At 37.5% G+C, this 24,189-nt stretch overlaps 1 protein-coding gene across 1 annotated transcript in view; it reads left to right on the forward strand.

Moving 5' to 3' along the window:
• Positions 1–24,189, forward strand: part of ADAMTSL3 (ADAMTS like 3) — a 345,110-nt gene that overhangs the window by 209,999 nt on the left and 110,922 nt on the right. The window contains exons 10-14 of the mRNA XM_063090639.1: positions 2,142–2,280; positions 3,394–3,444; positions 6,020–6,224; positions 10,540–10,687; positions 12,327–12,411. Coding sequence (XP_062946709.1) covers positions 2,142–2,280; positions 3,394–3,444; positions 6,020–6,224; positions 10,540–10,687; positions 12,327–12,411 — 628 coding nt within the window. The remainder of the gene's footprint in view (positions 1–2,141; positions 2,281–3,393; positions 3,445–6,019; positions 6,225–10,539; positions 10,688–12,326; positions 12,412–24,189) is intronic.

Raw genomic sequence — 24,189 nt, forward strand, 5'->3', positions numbered from 1 at the left:
CATTTTGTACTTGTTTTGGGGGAAATAAAAACACATGCATGCAATCCACAAGGAAAGCATTACCAAAATTTAATTATATTAGTAATCAAATCTACATGATTTATGTGAATGGCATTTCAGAGTTATTTTGGATAATCAGGCAAATTAGTTTGCTGGTCTCTAAGGTACCATGGGTACTTGGATGGACTTCATTGGTCTTGTCTGTAATCATCTTCATGGGACACCTGAGATCGATCTGGAGAAAGTATCGCGATTGCCACTGTCATATGATATTGCAGACTTTCTGGCAGATACTGGCACCCAAGTAACATTTTATTGACTCCATTTGGATTTTCATTCTTGTGGTTTCGACCTTGTTTTTTATAATGCATACCAGTCTGTCCTTCTTACATCCAAGACATGTCTTGTAGAAAGCTGTCTAGTGATTTATAAAATCAGATTCCTCTCGGCAATCAGGATTTTAAATGTATTTTTAGACATTTAGACCAATTGGCTGAGGCGGAGAGGTTAGCTTTAGGCATTTATTTTCTGAAGAGCTCATTCTAGTTTTGAAAAATTACCTTAAAAAATGTTTAACTTAACATGACACTTATATAGTGACAGGAAAACTGTAGTAAGATCCTTCTGGAAATAGAAGCATCATTTTGTGAGTTGTTTTTTAAATTCACAGCACTCTTCTATTCGGAATGCTCATTTTCCTCAGAGACTATACAAATTGGATTTGATAGAACTAGGAATAGGTGTTTATTTCTTCTGCTTTGAAGATTTGTGAGGCTGGGGTTGGGGGGACATAAGTGGATTGATTTTGTTCCTCCCTGTATAGACAATGCTTAATTCCTCAGTTGGAAAGTTCATTGGCATTGGAGGTGCACTAGGCGCAAAGGGCAGCATGAGTGAAATGTGGTATATAAAAACAATGGCATATGATGAAAGAATATTCAGCCAAACAATAACCCAGTACAAGGGTAGTTCTCAAAAAACGTTAACATTGAGTGAGAAAAGTAGAAAAGAGAACAAGATTTAAAACACACTGTCATGTATTAAGTTAAAAACAAATACACACAAAACAACATCAGACAGTTGCATATTTAAGGACACATAAATAATAAATCAGAATAGCTGTCTCTGAAGGGATTGGAATGGGAATGGCAATGGGGAAAGAAACAGAAATATAAGGAAATGAGAGAGGGGCCTTGCACACTGGGGAGAATGAAGAACTAACCTGAACCTGAGGTCCAAACATTTCTTAAGAGGAGTCTATTGTAACTTTTTATTTGTAAGTGCTAAGAGTATGACAGTCAGTTCAAGTAGTCATTCTCAATCTTGGCCACACGTTTTAGTCATCTTAGAAGAACCTGAGAATGTTTTTTGAAAGTACTTATTTCCTGGCCCCCAGCTGCAGTGCTTTTACTGAATTGGGCCATGAAGGGTGTAGGGCTACAGCAATAGCTACGCTAATTTTCTGGTTAGGGCCCACGTACCCTTCAAACCCATTGTACAGACTGGGTCCCCAGACCCCTCACACGCCTGGCTGGGTCAGCAGACTCCTCACACGCAGGTCCACGCTAGGTAATTGGGAAAGATCCCGGGAGCCACTGGCAGATGACAGGAGCTCAGTTCTCAGCAGCTGCAGCTCACGGCAGCAGTAACAGCAGTGGTGGTGGCCTGTCGGGGGCACCCCAGGGGGCACTGGCAGGAACAGCTTGCAGCAACAGCATCCAGCAGCAGTAGCGACATGGGGGGGGCGGGGCGGGCGGCACTGTGGATCAGAGCCATTCATCCTTTATACTTAAGTCATAACCTAGGACACCTGGGTGCACATGCGCAATTATTAGACAATAACCAAGGAACACCACCTGGGTGCACGTGCATATTTACATCAAATGCTGGGTAAGATTCTGAACATCTGAGGGGCCCTGACCATTTTCCTGTATTTTCCCTACAAAGGGAACTGGGCATTGCTGTATGTTGAAAGCTCCCATGTGGTTCTGTTATATAGCCAGGGCTGAGAACCACTGAGTTAAGTTTTTTAAAGAGGAAAAAACAAAAACAAAAACAAAAAAAGTGCGGGCAAGTGATAATGTTGTCAACTAAAAGTGAAACAGATACAATATTCAGACTTTCCTTTTCTACCACTTTAGGTTATCAGCTCAATTCTGCTGAATGTGTGGATATCCGCTTGAAGAGGGTTGTTCCTGACCATTATTGCCATTACTATCCTGAAAATGTAAAACCAAAACCAAAACTGAAGGAATGCAGCATGGATCCTTGCCCATCGAGGTTTGTGTAATTGCCCATACATTTTTTTTTACTTTAAAAAGAAACAAATCAACTGCAGCTGAAACTGATCAGTCCTTGCAGGGCAATATACATTTCCATTTCCTGACTTTGAACATAGGCTGGTGGCAGGTGCCTGCATTCACATTTATAACTGTGGGCAGTAGGGATTAGGACACATTTGCTCATCTGTTCACTCAGTCCAGTTCTCTGTTGTCACGGGCTATGTGTCCACAAGCTCTTTATAATGAACCTTTTTGAGCACCTCCTGCATATAAAGTATTAAAGATCTCTTCATCCAAGTGCGATATCTAGTCCATCTGCTAGTCATAAATATCTTTCACTCACTATTTAACTTTTAAACTGGGTCACCCATTACCACATTTTGACTTTTGAAGTGTTCACATTAAATTTAGTATAAATAATGTATTGTGCAAGGAAGTAAAAAATTTTAATGCCAAAGCAGAAAAGCCGTGCATAAACTACCCTATTGCATTATTTAGTACCTGCTGACTTGGATTGCTTGGGGAAGTTTCCTGGCTTTACTACAGTATCTTAAAATAACAGCACAATATCTAGTCCCAGAATCCCCCATATATCTGCCAGCTGGCTAAGGCAGAAGTGTGCAAGTGGAAAGGAAACGTTCTCAGTGGATTTCATTTCCTATCAGTATACTGCCCATTTTCTGCAATCCTGATTGAACATAATAATTAATGGAGACCTTTCAAAGAAAAAATTCTGTGAAATAAAGTGGCTTTCTGAAGATCCTACTAATGTGACAGTTTGTTAATATCAATGATATATTTTATCAGAATAATGATAATAAAGAGGAATAAATAGATTTATCTAAATTAAGAGAATTTTTTCCTTTGGTTAATACACTTCTAGCTCTGTTTTCTATATTTTTATATGCAACTGGGAATGGTTTGTGTCAGAGATGTTCCTGAAAATTAAAGAGAATAGTGGCTGAATTTTGGGAAATGGTTCATAACACTTGGCATTGTAGTTTTCAGTTTGAAAGAGCTCTGTCTCTTGGTATGTCAAATCTGTATTAGTCAATTAATAAATGTGTTAATTGACTTAGAAATGATATTTTCACAATGATTTCATTTGTAGTGATGGATTTAAAGAGATTATGCCCTATGACCACTTCCAACCTCTTCCTCGGTGAGTTATGTTTTTCCTTTTTCCTTTTTGCAGTTTATTGGAAGTTGTTTGCAAGGAACGATAGCACCTGTGGCAATAGTCTACAGTGTATGAGGGATAGATCTGAAACCCTTTTCAGAGCTAAAGGAAAACAGGCTTTGACTCAGTAATAATTATTTCTAAGAATTAGATGAAATAGGCTGCCTCTAAGTGATGTTTCCCATCACTGGAGATGTTAAGCATATTATAGAAAGAGCCTAAAACATTGTAATTGATCAGAAATTTGAATCTCCCACTTTTTTTTAACAAAGAAGATAAATGTATTCAAAATAAAATCTCTGTGGCATTCTCTACCATTTTATTTATTTATTTATTTATAAAAGGGAAATTTAATATATATGCATAGATTAATAAAACCAAAAGATCTCATATCAACAATTACTTTTGTACCTTAGTAAACTAGAAAATAAAGAGCAGACTAAGCCCAGACCAAGCAAAGGAAGTAAATAATAAAAGTTAGAGCATAGATAAAATAAATAGAAAATAGAAAAAAAATAGAGAAAATCCATGAAACCAAAAGTTGGTACTTTGATGAGATCCACAAAATGGACAAACCTTTACTAGATGGACTAAGAAAAAGAGAGAAGACTGAAATAACTAAAATCAGAAATGAAAGAGGGCTCATTACAGCCAAGTTTATAGATATCAAAAGGCTAATAAAAGAATACTGTGAATAATTGTTGGTCAACAATTTAGATCATCTAGATGAAATGAATAAATTCCTACAAACACACCACCTATCAAGACTCAATTATGAAAAAACACAAAGTTTGAACAGAACTATAGTTGGTAAGATGAGTGATTATCATTTTTTTGGTTTCCTGATGAAGGACTCTCTTGAGGATTTCTTTCAGGGCTGGTGGTGTGGTGGTGAACTCCTGCGGTTTTTCTTTGTCTAGAAAATACACTATTTCTTCCCAATTTCTGAAGGATAGCCTTGCTGGGTGTAGTATTCTTGGCGGGCAGTGTTCTTCTTTAGTATTTTGAATATATCATCCCACTTTCTCCTCGCCTGTAGAGTTTCTCTTGAGAAATTTGCTGTTAGTCTGAAAGGGGCTCCCATATAGGTGACTTGATGCTCAAAAGAAGCAGGGAAACTGTCATTGAGCCTTGCCAGTTTGACTGTAATGTGTCTTAGAGAGGATCTTTTTGGATTGTATCTGTTTGGGGATCTTTGAGCCTCCTAGTTCTGAATGTCTGTCTTTCCCTATACCTAGGAAGTTTTCCATTATTAGTTCTTTGAATAGGTTTCTCATGCCTTTTCTTTTCTCCTCCCCTTCTGGAACACCTATGATTCAAATGTTTGTGCACTTAAGGTTGTCTGCTAGCTCTCTTAGATTTTCTTCATATTTTAAAATTGCTTTTTTTTTTCTTTTTGGTCCACCTGGGTTATTTCAAAAAGACTGTCTTCAAGATCAGAAATTCTTTCTCCTGCTTGTCCTAGCCTGCTGCTTAATCTCTCCACTGTGTTTTTTATTTAGTTGAGTGAATCTTTCAGTTCCATGAGTTCTGCTACACTCTTTTTTAAGGTATTAATCTTTTTGTAAATGTCCTCCTTCATATCCTGGATTTTCTTTTCTGGTATCATTATATTGTCTGAGTCTTCTCGTATCTCAGTGAGTTTCCTTAAGATTGTTGCTCAGAATTCCTTTTCAGTCATTTCAAGCGTTTCCTGCTGTATATGGTCTGGTATTTGAGAATTACTGTATTCTTTTGGTGGTGTCATATTTTGTTGGTTTTCATATTTCTAGTATCTCTGCATTGATGTCTGGTCATCTGGTAGAGCAGTTGCTCCTTCTGTTACTCTGGAGTGGGCTTTGAGGAGAGAGATGTCTTCTTTTACCTGGCTCCACTGGTGATTCTTCTTGTGTCAATGCAGCCGAGTGTCTGACGGGCTGCCTGCACAACTGCTCTGGCTACTTCTGTGGCATTGAGCCACTATTGCAGTAGCTGTGGCTGTGGCAGTGGCTGTGGTGGGCCACCAATGTGGAAATGGTATTTTTAGATTGCTCCTTGCATGCTCCTTGCAGGTGGGGGATGATGCCCTTGGCGCTTGCCTAAGACCCCAGGTGTGCTCTGCTTCTTACCTGCTTCCAGACAGAGGGGGCTGCCCTTGGCTCCTTGAAATTTGAATCCCCTTTTATACCTAGATTGCTCGTATGGTTCTTTCTCACTGAGTTTCTATGATTCTCTAATAATATTGTCCATTAGTATTTTATAGTTTAGAGACAGTTTAAAAGATGCTTTTACACTCATATTGTAATTGATTTAGTTCTCACGATAGCCCCATGAAAGGTTACTAGGGCAGGTGTATTATTCCCATTTGACAGAAACCTTAGTTTCAGAGGAGTTAAGTACCCTGTGACTACAGATTGTGTATAGCAGTTAAGATTAAAGTCTTATAACTCCAAGTCCTGTGCTGTTTCAACTGAAGCACAACTGATAACTTGAGGCCATACTTTATGCAACCATCTTTGCAAACTTGAAACAAACAAACAACAAATAAATAATTTATTTTTATTTGTTTGCTTTTGAGCTGGGAACATAATCCTTGGACGTCTTGTTCGGTGTCCTGTGGAGGAGGGATTCAGAAACGGACCTTTGTGTGTGTGGAGGAATCCATGCATGGAGAGATACTACAAGTGGAAGAATGGAAGTGCATGTATGCCCCCAAACCCAAGGTTATGCAAACTTGCAATCTGTTCGATTGCCCCAAGTGGATCGCCATGGAGTGGTCTCAGGTGAGATTTGAGAACATGCCACTCTTAATTCAATCTCAGATTTTGATGAGTGGTATGTGCCCAACACTGTATTAACAGCATGGGGATGCAAAAGTTGTACATGAACATGGTCCCTCCTTCCAAAGAGCTTAGGAAGACAGAGGACAATGTAAGAGAGACCACAAGCATCAGCATAGGTCAGGGTAATTAACATTCAGGACTATTGTACATCTGGAAGGAACAGATGTTGAAGGAAACAGAGTCACTCAGGAAGTCTTCGTTGCTCTTGTAGTGCTTAACTGATCTTTGAAGATATGTAGAATTTAAACATGGAATAGCCTAGAGAGAACATCACTGTGGGAGATGGCCAAGCAGAGATGGCTGAGCAAAGGCAGGAATGACATGAAGTGACTAAAGTTGAAAAGGACCCTAATTCCTCTAGATCAAAGAGAGAACCCATCTTACTAAGAATTGGAAGATTAAGGTGGAAATACTGACCTGACTTTAGAAGTGTGTCCTTGGTCCAATAGTCACTAAAAAGTTTCACAATTTTTTTTGAAGAAAATAATATATTTTAAGCAATTGAGGCAAGATAGCCTAAGATTGGGCTATCATTGGGAAAGAAAGGTCAGGGGCAGAATGCACCCTATTTGGAAATCATTGAGGGGTCAGGTTGTAGGAAAAAAGAAAAGAGAAGAAGGGAAATATCCCAGAGGTATGACAAGCCTTGTAAGATTAGCTCAGTATCCACTTTCTAGGGAGATGACTGAGTAAGCCTCCAGAATAAGTAAAGTGCAGCTGGATTAGACGTAACTGACTTAAGTTTCTCTAGCTCTTTTGAGTGAGTTCTACATATTTAGTTCAACATATTCATGCATTCATATACCTGTCCAACTATTTATTCAATGTGTCAGCTACCATGCTAGGAAGTAAATAAAACTTGCTCCTACTTCCCAAAAACTTAAAATCCAGTGGCTCAGGAGTGGAAGCAAACACGTAATTGCGATACAGTGTAACACTGTGTGAGTGGCACCCTGTGTGCGGTATCCAAGGGATACGAGGTCACTTTATCAGAAGGTGTCAGAAAAGGCTTCAGAGAGGAGGCAGCACTTGAGTTGGAACTTGAAAAAATAAGCAAGCTTACCAGATGAACACCTGCTTCAGTCTTTTTCCAATATCCCCATTACCAGGTAAATGCCATTACTCTGTAAAACTTCATTCATACTTGTTAGGGCAGAAGTTATCAATTCTTTTTTTGTTCACATACCCCCTAAAAGAAGTTTGGAAAATCACATACCCCTTCACATATATTTAACTTGACACCTAAATTTTTTTTTATCACAAGTTTAAATAATTTCAAAGAATATCATTTCCAACGTGATGTGAATGCTGACATTTAAAAATAAAAGTGTTATAGCATTTAAAAAAATGTGTCCAGTGGAATCTCAATGCCTTGATGATTTCTATTGTTACCATCTTTCATTTTCAAAACACATGAACAAGCAATTTGCATATTTTACATATTTTTCCCTTTGAATTCACATTTTCCATCTATTTCCCCCACAGAATTTTATCCTAATATGTATTTTTATGCCTTGAAGTGTTTTCTTGATTACGCTATTGTACTTCTCTTTGAGAAGATATGTATAGTAATTGAAACTAATTTATTTTAGTTTCCTGTGGCCATACGGCTCTAAATATTTAAAATGTTCTCCTGAGTTATTATTAAATTTAATTTCAGTGTACAATTGAAACAGCATAAATATATTTTAAATTTTGGTAAATAATGATTGCACAAAAAAATTAAATTTTCATTTGAAATTAGTCTTTCTAAAAGATGAATGAGGCTTAAAAAAATAGTCCATATATTTATTGCCAGAATGAGACATGGGCTCAGCAATAATTTTATTGTTACTTTTTAGTGTCTATCTTTTGTTTTGTTTTGCATGTATGCACTAGGAAAGCTTGTTCACATAAATTCACAGACTGTAGTGAAAGCATTTTATTTCAGCAAGATCATTCAGTTCTTTGAACTCCTGAGTTATATGCCAAAAATCATGTGGTGGTCTATTATAAAAAAATTACTTTTAATGATCTATCAACTGGCAATTTGATTAAGTCCTCTTTCAGTCTTGCTGAAAGCAAAGAATACCATCTCAGTTGCAAAAGGATTTGGTACTTAGTCTTTAGGGACTTTCAGTTTTTTAGCCCCCAATCAACATTATTTCTACAACCTGTAGAGCTCGTTTTCAGCCCTTGTAAGTCCTAGCCGTGTATTTTGAGTTGTCTTTAGAGCATTTATACCACTTCCCCATCATTATCTTCACTTTATCATCATTTATAATACCAAAATGAAGGCTGGTTAACCAACTCATCTCATTCACCATAGTTGGCTTCTAATACTTTCCACTTTTTTCAAAAATCAAATACATTCTCAGTGATGAGGATTTTCTATCATTGAGGATATATTTAGCTCTAAAGAGTTATTCTGGAAATGTTGTGAACACTGACAACATCGTTGGGTTAAGTGTCCTTCCCAGAGGGGCTACTTAGAAGGAGACAATCCTCTTTTGGATTGACCACTTATAGTATAGTTACACCTGATACTATTTTCTTTCTCTTCGGGCAGCTTTTTTTTTTCTTGGCCACTATAAAATGGCTTTTCAAGATCATATATATATTTTAAATTTACAAATTTGGGGTAAATGAGTCAATTTCCCAGAAACAGGGTCTAATCTCAAACTTCACTCAATTCATTACAGTATTTGTTTAGTGGTCTTGAGAGGCATGATGAATTGAAAGAGGTTTTCCAATATTCTGCCCTTCTGGAGCAGAAGTATGTATGCAGAGAAAGGCTTCCATATCCTCTGAAACTTGCCAGTGAAACTTGTTCCCAGGGGACACCCAGGCCTTGGCAAGACTGGGTACAAAGTATTTAAGGACTCAGGGAAGAATCTTTGAGCTCTATGCAGCAGTGGGTAGATCATGGCTTTGGAAACAAGAGGCTCTGGGATGGAATTCCACTCTGCCTCTTAGGAACTGTGTGACCTTGAACAAGGTCCTTAGGTAGTGGGTCGTCTGTTTGCTCATCTGTTAAATAGGAATGAAGCTACTGGCCTGCGAGTGTGTCAGGAGGATTAATGAGAGCACATATTCAGGACAGTGCCTGTCCTGGTGCAGGTAATCAAGAACTCTCAGCCCCCTTCCCCGCCGTCAAGGCTTCTATCCAGAATTGTTGGGGCCTGAAGTTTCTACAGATTGGAGGTGTTTCTTAAAGAAAAATAATACAAAACACAGATATTGGGTATTGAAGTGAATATTTAGAATAAGAAAAAAACTGCAAGAACTTACAAATTTAAAAAGCTGACAACAATCCTAATGTGAACTCTAGACTTTAATAATTAATGTTAATAATGATGTATCAATATCAGCTCAGTTGCAACAACTGTACCACACTAAGGCGAGATGTTAATAAAAGGGGAAACTGTAGGGGAGAAGAGGGGTGAAGGGGCATATGGGAGCTCTCTGTACTATCAGCTCAGTATTTCTGTAAACCTAAAAAATAAATCTATTGATTAAGGTAAACATACATAGGCACACATATATACTCCCCAACATATGTAGATAAATTGAAAAGATATTCTAGATTTTCATGGCATGAAAACATTCTATTCACGTGGAAGAGTAACTTCTAAATGACAAGCAAATAACTCAAGAAAAAAAATGCTGACAACACAAACTTCACAAAACAACAGAAAAAAATAGCATGTTTTTATTAATTTTACCTGCCAGATACATCTATAGTATTTCTTCCTGTATCGTTTGACTGAATACTCTTTGATGACCTCTGCATATGACAACAATTTTGTGAGTTCGATTTCTATAAACAGAATAGAAAGATAATCCTCTATCATGGTTGATCAAAAATTTATTTAAATTTTTATTTATAGTTTCAAAAGGTTTCTTCCAGCTTTACAAACTGTTTTAGGTAATGTCATGTGAATTTTTAATCAAATTTAAGAAAACCTATAATGAGTTTCTTTCATATTTGAGCAGTGAGATTTCAGGGTATTTTGATTTATTTTTGCCTTGTGATCTCATCTAAATACTTTTAAAATTGAGAATTGGAAGGAGGTCATGCAAGGGAGGGGCCCTGGAACACAAGCATCATAGAAAATCAGCCTTCACCCCCTGCCTTACATAATATTTCTCTAAAGATCATTTGTACTTAATATTTATATAAATCAGTGGCTCTCCTTTGTATATGATAAAATAATGCCTTTGTGGATCTCTTCATGAAAACAAAATTCACTGGCTTCTCTTTCTTTCTTTGAAGTGCACAGTGACTTGTGGCCGAGGGTTACGTTACCGGGTTGTTCTGTGTATCAACCATCGTGGCCAGCACGTTGGGGGTTGCAACCCACAACTGAAGTTACACATCAAAGAGGAATGTGTCGTTCCCATCCCGTGTCATAAACCGAAAGGTAAATTGGTGGTGTATTTTAAATTCAAATCAAATGGTGTTTTGCAGCGCTCATTCCAATATTGCAGCATTTCTATTTCAACTTACTACCTTTCTTATACAAACTGTCTTATTGACAAACCGAAGTTGACCTGTTCACCTACATAAAGAGGTTTGGATATGTGTGATTTATTGATCTGGAGGGAAAACTGAGCTGTCGATTCAGTGCATATTGAGCATCTCCTGTCTGTCTAGGCTTTTACTAACATTTCTTGGTGAACGTAAAATAATTTGGTGCAGTCTTGGTGTTGAAGAAAAACGAGGAGAAAAAGAAAGAAGGGAATGAAGAAGGAGGAAGAGAAAGAAGATCAGGAAAAGGAGGAAGAGGCAGAGGAAGAAGAGAAGCTTATTTACTTCATTCCCCCAACGTTCTCATTCTTTGATCCCACAGTACTTTGCACAGACCTCTCCACTGGCGTGTAAGTTTTTTGAGGGAGGAACGATATCATCTTCACTGTGTGTCCCAGCACATGGACTGAATGAAGACCTCCAGTTTTCCGATCTGGATCTATAGATGCATTTGTAATTTCTCTTGTAGTTGCCATCTGTTCCACATGAATTAGCAGAAATGTGTAGCATCCATGGAGAGGGTGTCTTGGCATCATCTCTCCTATATATGCTCCTCTGTCTACACGGTTATTTCCATGTACTTTAGTAAGGTATTACCAATTCTAATGACAACTATCTTCCTTCTTGAAATGGAAAAAAGATTATTCCCACGTGTTAGTAAGAAGGACGCTTCCTTGGTACTTTAAAGGATGATGGTAAAATTCTCCTTTGTTATTTTTGGGTTCATTATCCGTACAAATAACTTCATAATTAACCATTCAACAAATAATTGTTTGACTGTATCTGTCTTACAGAAAAATCGCTAGTTGCCATGACAGGTGCGAACACTGATTAGGTAACTCCATCCGTGAAGTCATTTTTCCTTCCTTCTTCACGCAATAGTGCTTTCCTAGCCACTCTCTCAGTGTCTGCAATTTCCCTGAAACAGCCCAAAGTTATTTCCTTTCTCACTTCTTAACTAGATTGTTTTTTTTTTCCTTCATGTCTAAGGAGGCTTCAAAGGACAGAAAGGGGCACCAGTTTGTTCCTCCATGCCAGATGTAATTATCAGTCGTCTCCCTCCCTACCTACGATGACAATAAAAGTTTGAGTAAACTGTATCATGGACTCTCTCATCCTCCCAACTTTCTTAACATCCGTGTCTTCTGCTTTTCTCTATTAACTTCTGCATTCAATAGGCCAAAAAGAATTTGTGGCAAAAGAAAGCAAGCTGTTATGATTGGAGCTTTAACATACAAACAATAGAAGTTGGTATGGTTTATAAAAGGCATTTTTATGTTAACTTTGAGAGCATATTCAACTGTGTCATGGGATCATTTTGGTGCATTTTGATAATGTGTTATTTTAAAAAATACAGCAGAAATTTTTATTCATTTCAGGAGCCACCTAATGTATTATGCTGAAGGATTGAGCTTGCATTTAAAAGACATGACCTCTTTATTAATGAAATCTTCAGCCAATAACGATTATGTATCCAACTCCTTAGTGATTAATAGTGATTAAGCTCATTGTTTATGTTTCTTTTTTCTTAGAAAAAGGTCCAGTGGAAGCTACATTACCTTGGCTGAAACAAGCACAAGAACTAGAAGAGACCAGAATAGCAACAGAAGAACCAACGTGAGTTCAGGACCTTTTGTGGGAGTAATCAGGGCATAGCCAGTTAACATGATATATGACATTTTTGTGCTCATTGGAGTACAATGATACATTTAGTATCCAAATGACCTGGATTTACAGACCCTAGAGAGCTTGAGCTGGCTAGAATTTTTCTTTATTTCACAATTCAGCAGTCCTACTTTGGCAGTACCTGTGAGAAGCACAGAAAAGAATGGTGTTATTTAACTCAAAGCAGACCTAGTGGCTTGTTACAAGGAAGAGTTTGGAGATAATTCCTAGATTAACACATATGATTTGATCAAGGACTGTAACAGTTTTATACAAATAAACCAATCATTCCATGGTTAAGTCATGGCTGATCTTTATAAAGCCAAGTAAATTGAAATGTATCAGGGTGGCCCGAGTGATTAAAAAGAGAGGGGCTGCTATGGTATGGGGAATGGAAAGAATGTGGTAGTATGAGTACTGGAGCCTAGAGCCACCACTGTTAACTATGTGACCTTAGACATGTCTATAATTTTTCTGCATCCCAATTTCCTTACCTATAAAATGAGCAAGTTGGGCTTGATCTCTCCAGGGATCTTTCCAGCTCAAAAAATCCAATGATTACTATCCATATGTGATTTGACAAGTCTAGATTGTAATGGTGCCAGAGGAAATTAAGAATTAAGAGCAAATCCAAGAAGCATTCTGGAGGCAGAGATATAGGGACCAAATGACAGCAAGGAATCAAAGGTGCTAAGAGATTTCCAGTCTAAGAGTCTATAAGGACAACATCACCAATGACAGACTCAAGTAATCGGGCAGGACAGCTGATTCCACGTCGGATGTGTTAAGTCTGTGATGCTGATGAGCTGTTTACAAAGACAGTAATTCACAGAATGTTAGATGAAAGGGGATCTCAGCAGTAATCTGGCCAAGTTCCCTCTCAGAGCAGGCATTTCCTCTTCAACACCTTCAGCAGTGGGCAGAGGTCACTGCATTCAGAGATGGCTCATTCTTGTGTTGAACAACCTAAGTTATTTGTAAGATTTTTTCTCCTGTTGAGCCAAAATATATATCCTTCTAATTTCTGTTTTCTGAAACAAACAAACAAAAAAACCCCCAGATCTGTGCATTATCCCATGTGACAAGCTTTCACAAATTTGAAGAAAGCTGTCATGGATCCCGAGAGCTTTGTCTTTCCCAAGCTCATCATTTTAGCCTTTTCAGCAGTTTTCATGCCTTGTTGTTTTTAGGTCCTTTACAACCTCATTGCCCTTTTCAGAACACACTGTCATTTGTCAGTGTCCCTTTCAGCTGTGGTGCAGCCCAGCGAATCCTGGGGGAGTGTTGATTACTTCTCTTTGAGAAGGCACAATGCCTCTAGTGCCATGGGCCAAGAGACCCGGCACGTTACACTTATGACATACATAGCCTTTTCCACATGGACTACTGTCAGGCCTGGTTATGACCACAGAAGACACAGTGGACTCTGTGAGGGTGAATGACCCCAGAGTGATTGAGTAAGGAGAGAAGAGTGTTAGGCTCATGACAGAAGTGCAGAGATTTAGAGGAAGAAGGGGAATCAGAAGAGGCAGATGGCAAAGGAATAAAGTAGTGAACAGAGGAAGGAGTCAGACCCAGGAAAGCTCAGTACTATGGACACCAAAGGAGTAAAGAGTTTAAAAAGAAGAGCAGACAACAGGATTCAGATCTCATAGAAAGCCAAGGAAAAATGGTGAGGACTAAGAAAAGGCTAGTTTGATTGACAGGAAAGTCTTTTTCAGTTAATTTTAGAGCACTATCATTCAAAGGGCAGAGAAGGAAACACTGGAGATTTAAGAAATGAATTTCTGAATAAGAAGGAAATGGGGTGATTGGGTTTTTGACCATGAAAGGAAAGAGTAAAGATTGGTAGTCAAGCTGATAGAAAAGACTGTGTATATGTACGATGGTACTTCAAAAAGTTCATGGAAAAATAGAATTAAAAGATAATACAAATCTTGCCATGAACTTTGTGAAGTATCTTCATATATGTTGTTGTCATTGCTGTTATTTCTCATATGAAGTTAGGACAGTCTTAAACATATTAAAACTATGAAGATGTTAGACAAGTTGGTTAACTATTCTAGACGTCCCAATTGTGCAAGGAGGGGGTTAGGCTACATACAACTGGAACCTTCTCCCAGCTGTGGTTTCCTATGATCCTGTAGGGGAAACACCCTATAGAATAGATAAAGGGATTTGAGACACCCGAGAGGGAGTGTGTAGTCGTCACCCATAGAGCCTCAGACTAGAACGATGAGTACGAGGATCTTTTGTTCTCAAAACACAATTAACTAACAATTGCTAATCCTTCTGTATATCCTCTCTCGGTTAGCAGGATTTCTGTCCAGTTCCCCAAACTACAAGCATGGAGTCATTCTTGCCTCTTTCTCATTCTTCCCTTATGTGTAATTAACTATTAAGTTGCGCTGATTATATTTACTAAAATCTTTCTTGGTCCCAGCTCCATCTCGCCATCCCTACTACCGTCCTTGTTCAGGTCCTGAAATCACTTACCAGGACACCTACAGCAGCTTTCTAACTTGCTCCTCACTAAACTCCCTCAAGTCCACTCTCTGCACAGTCCCCAGCCTAGTCCAGCTAAGGCATAAGTCTGATTCTCTTCTTTGCAACATTCAAAATATACAGATGTTTCCCCATCACCGAAAGATTTATGCTCATTCACAGGCCAGCAAGATGTTACAGGGGGTCACCCTTCCTGGCCGCATCTCTGGCCACTTCCTTGCTTTGCCTTGAATGGCATCCTCAGCCACGCTGACGTGTTGGTTGCTCTTTGCCCACAATAAGCTGCCGCAGGCTTCCCTGCCTTTAATCAGGCTCCCCTCTTGGTTGACAATGGCCGCCACATGGTTAAGTCTTTTTTAAAAACTTTTTTTTTTAATAGAAAATTTCAAACATATAAAAGAGAAGAAGCCAGTATAATGAACACCCGTGTGCCCATCCCCCAGCATCAACAATGATCAACTCAGGGCCACTGTTATTTCATCTGTACCACCAGCGGTGCCCCCACCCCACTGATCATTTTTGAAACAGGCACAGACAGCATATCACTTCATTTGTGAATATTTCAGGATGTGTCTCTAAAAAAGAAGGAGTCTTTTAAAAAAAAAAAAAAAATCAAAATACCATTTTTATAGTGTGGCCCTGAAATCACTGCTGTCAGAATCATGTGTGGTGCTTTGTAAACTGATGATTTCTGGGTCCCACTGAGTCAGACACTCTGGAAGTAGGACCCTGTCACCAGCATTTTTTTTTTTTTTGGCTCTAACAGCTTTTTTATTGTGATAATATATACATAACATAAAATTTACCATTTTAACAATTTTAAACTGTACAGTTCAGCAGTATTAAGTACATTGACATGCAACTATCACCACCACCCATCTCCAAAATGTTTTCATCATCTTCAGCATAAAGTCACATATTAAACAATAACTCCGCATTGCCTCCTTCCCTCCAGATCCTGGTAAGCTCTGTTCTCCTTTCAGTCTCTATAGTTTTCAGTCAGCAGCATTTTCTTTTTTCCCTTTTTAGTTTTAATTAATTAATTTTTAAATTTATTTTTAATTGATACAATATTTTAGTTACCAGCATTTTCAACAAGCATCCCAGGTGACTTTAGGGTTCTCATCCAAGTTTGGGAGCTACTGGGTCAGATGGTCCCTAAGGCCCATTTCAAGGACAGAAAATACTATTCATTTTATTGACTTAGAAGAGGACAGTATCATGTAAGCTGCAGTGGGTTCATGCCCCATATTTATTCCATCAGCCCCACCTGACTTTGCCGGGGGTTTCTTCCTCCACAGATTGACAGAGCAAATCTGACATGCTCATCACTCCTGAAGGACGCCACCCTTTTCTCCCCAGCCTGGAAAACTGAGCCGACAGCGCCTGTCCCCTACCTTCCGCCATCTCTCCCTCTGTGGTCTCTACACAATTCTCCTGTATAATTCACACTGCCTGGCAGTTTCTGGCCTGTTCCTGGCTGTCTAGTGTGAAGTTTATAGTTTCCTGCCACCACTTCTGACTCTGTTCATTCCCTTGATTTCCAAACAAAACCGCAACATATCTCGGCTTCCAGTTCATCTTTTTATTACCACTGTCTTTGGTGGTTTGGGATGCTTGCTTGTTGACAATGGATGAGAGGCAAATGCAGCTGTCTTCCAGATCCCTTGAGTCAAGCCTGCCAAACGAGCCTGGACAAGATAAATATTTCTGCCTTTGTGGTTTACAATGGCCCGAGCTCTGAATTTACATGGGTAGTGGATGTTCGAAAGGCTTTTTTTTTTTTTTTTCTAATTAGGAAAATAAAAATTATAGCTTATAAAGCTAAGCCAAAGGAAGTGCAGTTTTGACCTTCTTAGCTTTCAGCTGTGGAATGTGTTGACAGTTGATACAGTTCGTCGTTGTTTTAAAAGATCCTCCCTGAAACCTTCTTCGTTTCTATGGGATTCTCGACACTTCGGCAGTCTTGTCTCCCTTTTCCGTATTTTGTCTATGAAAATGAAGGAAATAGGATAGACTTAGAACACTTTGCTTGTTTCTTCACTGCTATTTTAGCTTTTCCATTTGTGGGAATTGTATTTGTGAAAATCAAATGAGGTTATATTTGTATTTCAGGAATCTGTTTTTCTGACAAGTAATAACAACAAGTAATGGACTTTTTGGTGCCAGACCTGTTCTAAGTGTTCTGCGTGGATTAACTCATTTAATTCTCACAACAACCCCCTGAGGAGGTGTTATTATCTTCGTTTTGGGGCTGAGGATACCAAGGCACAGAAAGGTTAAGGAACTGTCCAATGGTTCAGAACTATGGAGTGCTGGACGGTGATTCTATGGCGTGTGATACTAGAAAGAGCTGTAGTTTCATGTCAGATCACCCGAATTCAGGTCTCACCTGTCCTTAGGATGGTCTCATGGAGCAGACAGAGAAGTGAGTGATTACATTATGGTATCATGTGGTTTTGTAAGATTACAATGTATAATTACATTATGGTATTGCAAGATTACATTATGTTAGTGTAAGGGGTTAGGGATGGCTTTCTGGGAGAGAGGGTCCATGAAATGAGATCCTAAAATGTCCTAAGGTGTCAGACAACAGCGTGTCAGATATTTGGGGTAGAGGCTTGTGTGCAGGCTGACCGGCCCATGTGGGTCACACCGGTTGTTGAGGTGGTTTGAGTGGGTGGGGGGCCTGGGTTGCAGCAAGGATGCAGCCGGAGAAGCAAGCAAGTCTTGGAGGTCTTCCACAGATCATTAAGGAGCTTGGACTTGATCTGGAGGCAGTGGGAGCCATTTAAGGATTTTAACCAGGGTAGTGACGTAATCACTGTTCCATTTTAGAAAGACTCTCTGGTTGTCCACAGTTTGTTTCTCATTAGTCACTATGCTAAATAAGCTACAGCAAATCTCAAATTGCACATCTCTAATGATCTCATGAAGACCTATTTGCTGGAGTGGGATTTCTGGGCCAGAAGATAGGCACATGGAAGGTATTTAATTTCTACTGTCAAATTTCCTTTCAGAAAGTCAGTATTGATTTCCTGTGTCAGCTCAGGGCTGGAGCTTGCTTGCTTTCCCGCATCTACATCAACACTGGGAAATTACCTTTTTTAAAAAAGGCTATTTTCTAGTATTTTTTATGATTTTACATTTTACACTTAACTTTGATCTATAGGGAATTTACTTTGACATGTGGTAAGTAACATCAGCCTAACTTAATTTTTTACAAGTAATTAACCTATCGCCCTAGCACTGTCTGTTGAATAATCTAAACTACCTACTTTGATTTTAAAAATGTCATCGTTGTGTGAACTAAATATTCCAGTGCCAGTACCATATTATTTGAATTCCTGTATCCTCTTAATACTTTTCCCCATAGAGCTATACAAGTACTCTGTAATTGTTATTCCTTTTAAAAAAGTTCTTGACTGTTCTCACCTAACCTTCCATAAAATTTAGAGTAGTATTGTCTGTTTCCAACCTCCCCCCAAAATTGCCTCAGAGGTTTGGATTGGAACTGCATTAGTTTTCTAAATAAATTATGGGAAAACAAAGATCTTTATAATTTTGAGTCTTCTTATTCAAGAGCCTGTAGTGTTTTTTCCATTTATTCAGATCTTTGGAGCTAAAACCCGTCAGTATTTTGTAGTTTTAGTCATATCAGCCCTGCACATTTCTTATAAAGTTTTTATTTACAAACCCACAGAACTTAGAAAAATTTTCTTATACCTTTAGAGCCTCAGTTTTTTTTCATCTATAAAATCAGGAAAATAGCAATACTTATTCACAAGGTTGTTGTGAAAGTTATAATAAATAATATCTAAGTAATATGCTTAACATAGTGCATGTCAGCTCACATTTACAGGAGGTGTTAGCTGAATTCTGCGAAAAATGGGTAATTTTAGAATATATGTCTATACACCTATATGAGTAGATACACACACGCACATACAAACATAATTGGACTACTTTATTGAACTCTCATTTTTCCCCCCAAATTTTCAGTTAATTTTACTGTTTTTTATAGTTATCATGGCATCTTCAAATAATGATAATTTTGTCTATTCTGTTTATTCTTTTCTAATATTTACACCTGCATTCTTGGTCTTCCACTTTATATTTATTTGTATTTTTCTTGTCTAGGATTTTGTTTAGTCTTATGCTTTGTACATTTCCGAAATCATTTCATTTTATTTGTATCTTCTATAGAGTTTAAAATTTGGTTAGAGTCTCTGGATTTTTAATAGGAGAGTTTAATCCATTTAAATTGGTTATCATTACTAACAGTTCTGGTCTCCACTTTAAGGGTTTCCTTATTTCTTATGTTTTCCTATATGATCTATATTTTCTTGATTTTTGTTTCCAGAATAACAGAAGATTTACCTATTATAATTTCATTTTTTAGCATACTCAAATCTATATTATTTTTATCATAAAGATCAAGAATGATGCCATTTCTGTGGACTTCTCCACGTTTAAAATGAGTAAATTGGCGTGGTTTTCTTTATTCCCAACCTGTTTTCTAAACCTCCTGATTTTTGTTATTAAACTCTGATATTTGGAGCCGAGATAGTTAGTAGTAAATCCTGGTTATTCTATGCAATTTATTTTTTTGGAAAAAAAAAAAACCTTTATGACATTTGATTAGGTTCTATATTTTCTATAGTTATTTAGAATTAATTATATGTTTAAAGTATTTTAATTCTCCCTACAAATTTTTATATCACACATTATTTTAATTCGGTTTTAAAATTAAATTGTCATTGAATTGGAGTTGATCTTTGGGTATTTTTTTCAGGGAGATTACACAGATGGCATAATCTCTAAGATACTCTATACTTAGAAATGTCTTTCTTATACCATCTTGGATGAGCAGAAGCGTGAACTCTTGTTTTTTACAAGCTTCTTTTTTCTTTTCTGAAAAATGTGAGCATGTGACTCTGGAGTTCTCTGTCTTTTGACATTGTAGGGGAAAGATTTGAGCCTAAACTGCCTTTTTTCCTTTTGTTGGCAACTGTTCTTTTTTTCTGCTTAGATATAAGATTTTTATTCACATGCTTAAAATTAGACTGTTTCTCTAGAATAACTCCGGGGGGGGGGGTTGTTTTATTTTTTTCTCAGTCATTTTGGTAAACAGTGATGGCTTTTAGGGCGTAGATTCAGATCTTTCTTGGGTGCACGAAAGTTTTCTCCTATAATATTTATGCCTCTTCAATTATATTTCTTATTTATTCACCAATTATCTGTATTGAATCTCCTCCCCCTTTTTTAACATCTTACTTATTTGCTTTGTCTTTTTTCCTCTGTGTTTTGGAAGCGCACCTCCCCTTCAAACAAAAGCACTAAAGCACTTGCCCTTCTCATCAATGAATGTATTTCCATACTGTTTATTTGGATTTTCTTGTTATAGAAACAAACATTACATTTTTAAAAAATGTTTTTCGTTCTTTTCCCAGCTAACCCAGATTTTTTTTCTTCTTCATGTTTTGACTTTTTAATACTACCTTTTCTTTTGTTTTATAAAATGTTTTCTTAACTTTTATTGTTCTCAAATTTTAAGTAGATGCTATAAAATTTTCTTCTTTTTGATAATATTTTCCTCAAATATGTTTTTCTTTTACTAATTCATGTTCCTTTCTTCGTCTTTTATGGTGAAGAATTATTTTATCAATTAGACATTGGTGTTTTGTTTGTTTATTCTGGAAATAAAAAAATAAATTCCCTAAAATGGTATTGTCATATTTTCTGTGGATCCTTTTACTGTCATCCTAGATGGTCTTAAAATGCATCTCTCACCTCTAATACTGCTGAGGCACTGTAAAATAATGCCAGCAGCTACTGTTTAACCTTCAGCAAATTACTTCTGTGCACTTCAGTTTCCCCATCTGTAAAGTGGGAATAACAATTCTTGATAGGGTTTGTCATTCTGAGTAAATAATAAAATTTATGTGAAGCCCTAAGAACAGTATCTCACATGAGTAACAATGCAGTGAATGCCAGTTGTTGCTATTTTTATTTTATTGTACTTATTGAGCTTTTAACTCTGATAACATCTCATTTAATCCTCACCCAACCCCATTAAGTAGGTACTATTATTGTTCCTATTTTACAAAAAATTATTGCCTTTGTACTTGAATAACAATTTGACTGGACATAATATTCTTGGGATCCAGATTTTTTCTCTTCCAAAACTCTTACTCCATCTTTTTCTGGTTTTGAATGCTGTGTGCATCTGAGGTCCACCTGGCTTTTTATTCTTATAGGAGACTTGCTTTTTGTGCTTAGATTCCTACACAATTCTTTCTTCATCCTTAAAATTTGAATTTTTTAGCCAGGTGTATTCCTTTTCCATGGCTGCCTTAACATATTACCTCAAACTTAGTGGTGTAAAACAGTGCAAATTTATTATCTCACAGCTCTGTAGGTCATAAGCCCAGTAGATTCAACTGATTTCCCTGCTCCAGTTCCCACTAGACCAAAATCAAGGTGTCTGTCAGTCTGAGGTTTTTTCTGGAGGCCCTAGGGGAGAATCCACCTACAGGCTTGTTCAGGTAGTTAGCAGAATTCAGGTGCATGAAGTTGTAGAACTGAGATTTCCATTTCCTTGCTCGTTGTTGGCTGGGAGCTTCTCAATTTCTGGAGACCGCCTGCATGCCTTGGCTTGGGCCCTGTTCCATCTTTGAGCAGCAGCCGTGGTTAAGCGTAAGTCCCCCTTACGCTTCACTTCTCTCTTGCCTCTTGTTCTGCTGCATCTCTCTGACTTCAGCTGGAGAAATTTCTCTTTTTAAGGACTCATGATTAGATCAAGACCAGCAGGATATGCCAGGATTATCTTCATCTCAAGGTCTGTGCATTAGTCCATTTTTTGTCACTTTTAACAGAATACCTGAAACTGGGTAATTTCTAAAGAAATAGAATTTATTTCTTAAAGTTTGGGAAGTTGAGAAGTCCAGGTTCAGAGGGCACATCTGGTGAGGGCCTTCTTGGTGGGAGCTCTCTGCAGAGTCCTGAGGTGGCACGGGGTATCACATAGTGAGGGGGCAAAAGTGCATGTTAATGTGCTCATTCGCTCTCCTTGTGAAGCCACCAGTGCCCCTCCTGTGACAACCCACTCATCACTTAGTCTATTAATCTGTTAATCTGTGAATGGATTAATCTATTCATGAGGGCAGAGCCCTCAGTATATAATCACCTCCCAAAAGCCCCACCTCTCGACATGGCCACATTAAGGATCAAGCTTCCACATGAGCTTTGGAGGGGACAAACGTTCAGACCATAGCAGTCTGTGACCTTAATCACACCCATAAAGTCCTTTTTACCATGAATCATAACATATTCACACATTCTAGGGATTAGGGTATGGGAATATTTGAGGGGCCATTATTCTGCCTACACCTCTAAGCTTTAATATTAATCATTTTTTTATCATTTTTTCCTGGAAGATAGTGTACCCCTTCAAGATGTAGTTTAGGGACGTTTTTCCGTATTTTATTTCTGAACACTTTTTCTGTTTCATAAATTGGGGTATCTACTTGAAGAATCCAATTATCTTTAATATTGGAGCACTTAGATTCTATCTCACTTTGTCCCTAAAAATTGCATTTTAAAAATCAATTTTATAGAGATGTAATTTACCATATAATGCACTATTTATTAAAGTGCACCATAGATGAGTTTGATGGGTGTATACACCCATAAAACCCCAGCCCCACGCAAGATGCAGAACATTTCCTTAATCCCTGAAAGTTTTCTTTGCAGCCCATTTCCCCTCCACCCTCTAATTGCTTCATAGCTTCTCTTTCTCTCTGTCTGAACATTGCATTCACTTCCAAGTCTTTCCTCTATGTCATTCATTTTTTTCCTGGTTCCGAATTGCTTGTTAGATCTGTAATAGTGTTGTTGTTGTTATGTTTCACTTTGTTTCCTCAGCTCTGCAGTTTTCTATTTTATTCTGTTGTTTTATTGTCTCATCTCTAAGCCCTCACATTAATGAGTTAATATTCTTTTCAAGTTTTAATATTGTGCAAAAGATGTAAGGAACACAGTCTGTTCCTCTTGTTGTATTTTGCCAGACATGGCTCTTCAAATGTTTTCATGCAGCTGTTCCTTTCTTTATTTTAAAAAAAATAACTGTAGAAGAAGGGCATGGCGGGGGGGAGCAAGACTCAAAATTATGTGGATGCTATAATATCTTTTGTTTAAATAAAAAATAATATATAAAAGAAAATCATGCTGGGCTATGCTTAATTTTTTTTAAGTTGCCGTGGCTTTCCCCCCTTCCCCTCCCCAATCACTCATTGCTAATTTGGATGGCTCTGACATATGTTTTTTAAGAGGACCTTTAAAAAGACCATTGAAAATCAATTTGAAATACCCTGGAAACCTAGGAAATCATTGAATATAATTATCATTTGTCCTGTTGCGAGCTGAGGTAAACCTTCTCACTTACTACGTCTCCTCTCAGGATTCTCAATCACCAAGACACAGGAGTTCAATTTGAATGAAATATCTACTTCCCATTTAAACAAAATCCCCAATTTTTATTACTAAGGAGAAAAAGAGAAAAAATTACTGGTTATAAAGGTAGAGTATGCACATGGTTATAAAATTTAAACCTTTTAACGATATTAAACAAAAAGTAAAAGGCTCCCTCTTGACACACTCCAATTTCTGACACTTGTAATTTTTTCCAGAAAAGTGAAATTATATACAAACCAGCATATATGTATGCTATATATATATATGCACACACACACACACCACCATATATGAGGGCACTTCAAAAAGTTCACGGAAAGATTTGTATTATTTTTTAATTCTATTTTTCCCTGAACTTTTCGAAGTACCCTTGTCTAATATATAGTATATATATATATATATATATATATATATATATGCATATATAGCTTTTTTGATGTTTAGACAAAAGAGACAGTATATACCCCATACTAATTTCATTTAATAATCTCCAAGATGAGATTATTTCTTATCAATTCATGTAGACCCACCTCCTTCTTTTAAACGAGCATATTATTACATTGTATGGATGCCTCATCTTAACCAGGCTCCTTTCCAGTTCTAGCATGAGAGTAACAAAGAAAGAAAAGAGTAAATGAAAAGAGCAAATAATACTCCAATACTGCTCCATCCTGGGGAGCTGAGCAAGCACTCTCATGGAATATGAGGATAGAGAATAGAGTTCCCCACTAACAATTTCCAACACAATGA

This window comes from Cynocephalus volans, chromosome 3 (genome assembly GCF_027409185.1).
Source record: "Cynocephalus volans isolate mCynVol1 chromosome 3, mCynVol1.pri, whole genome shotgun sequence".
Classification (NCBI taxonomy): Eukaryota; Metazoa; Chordata; class Mammalia; order Dermoptera; family Cynocephalidae; genus Cynocephalus; species Cynocephalus volans.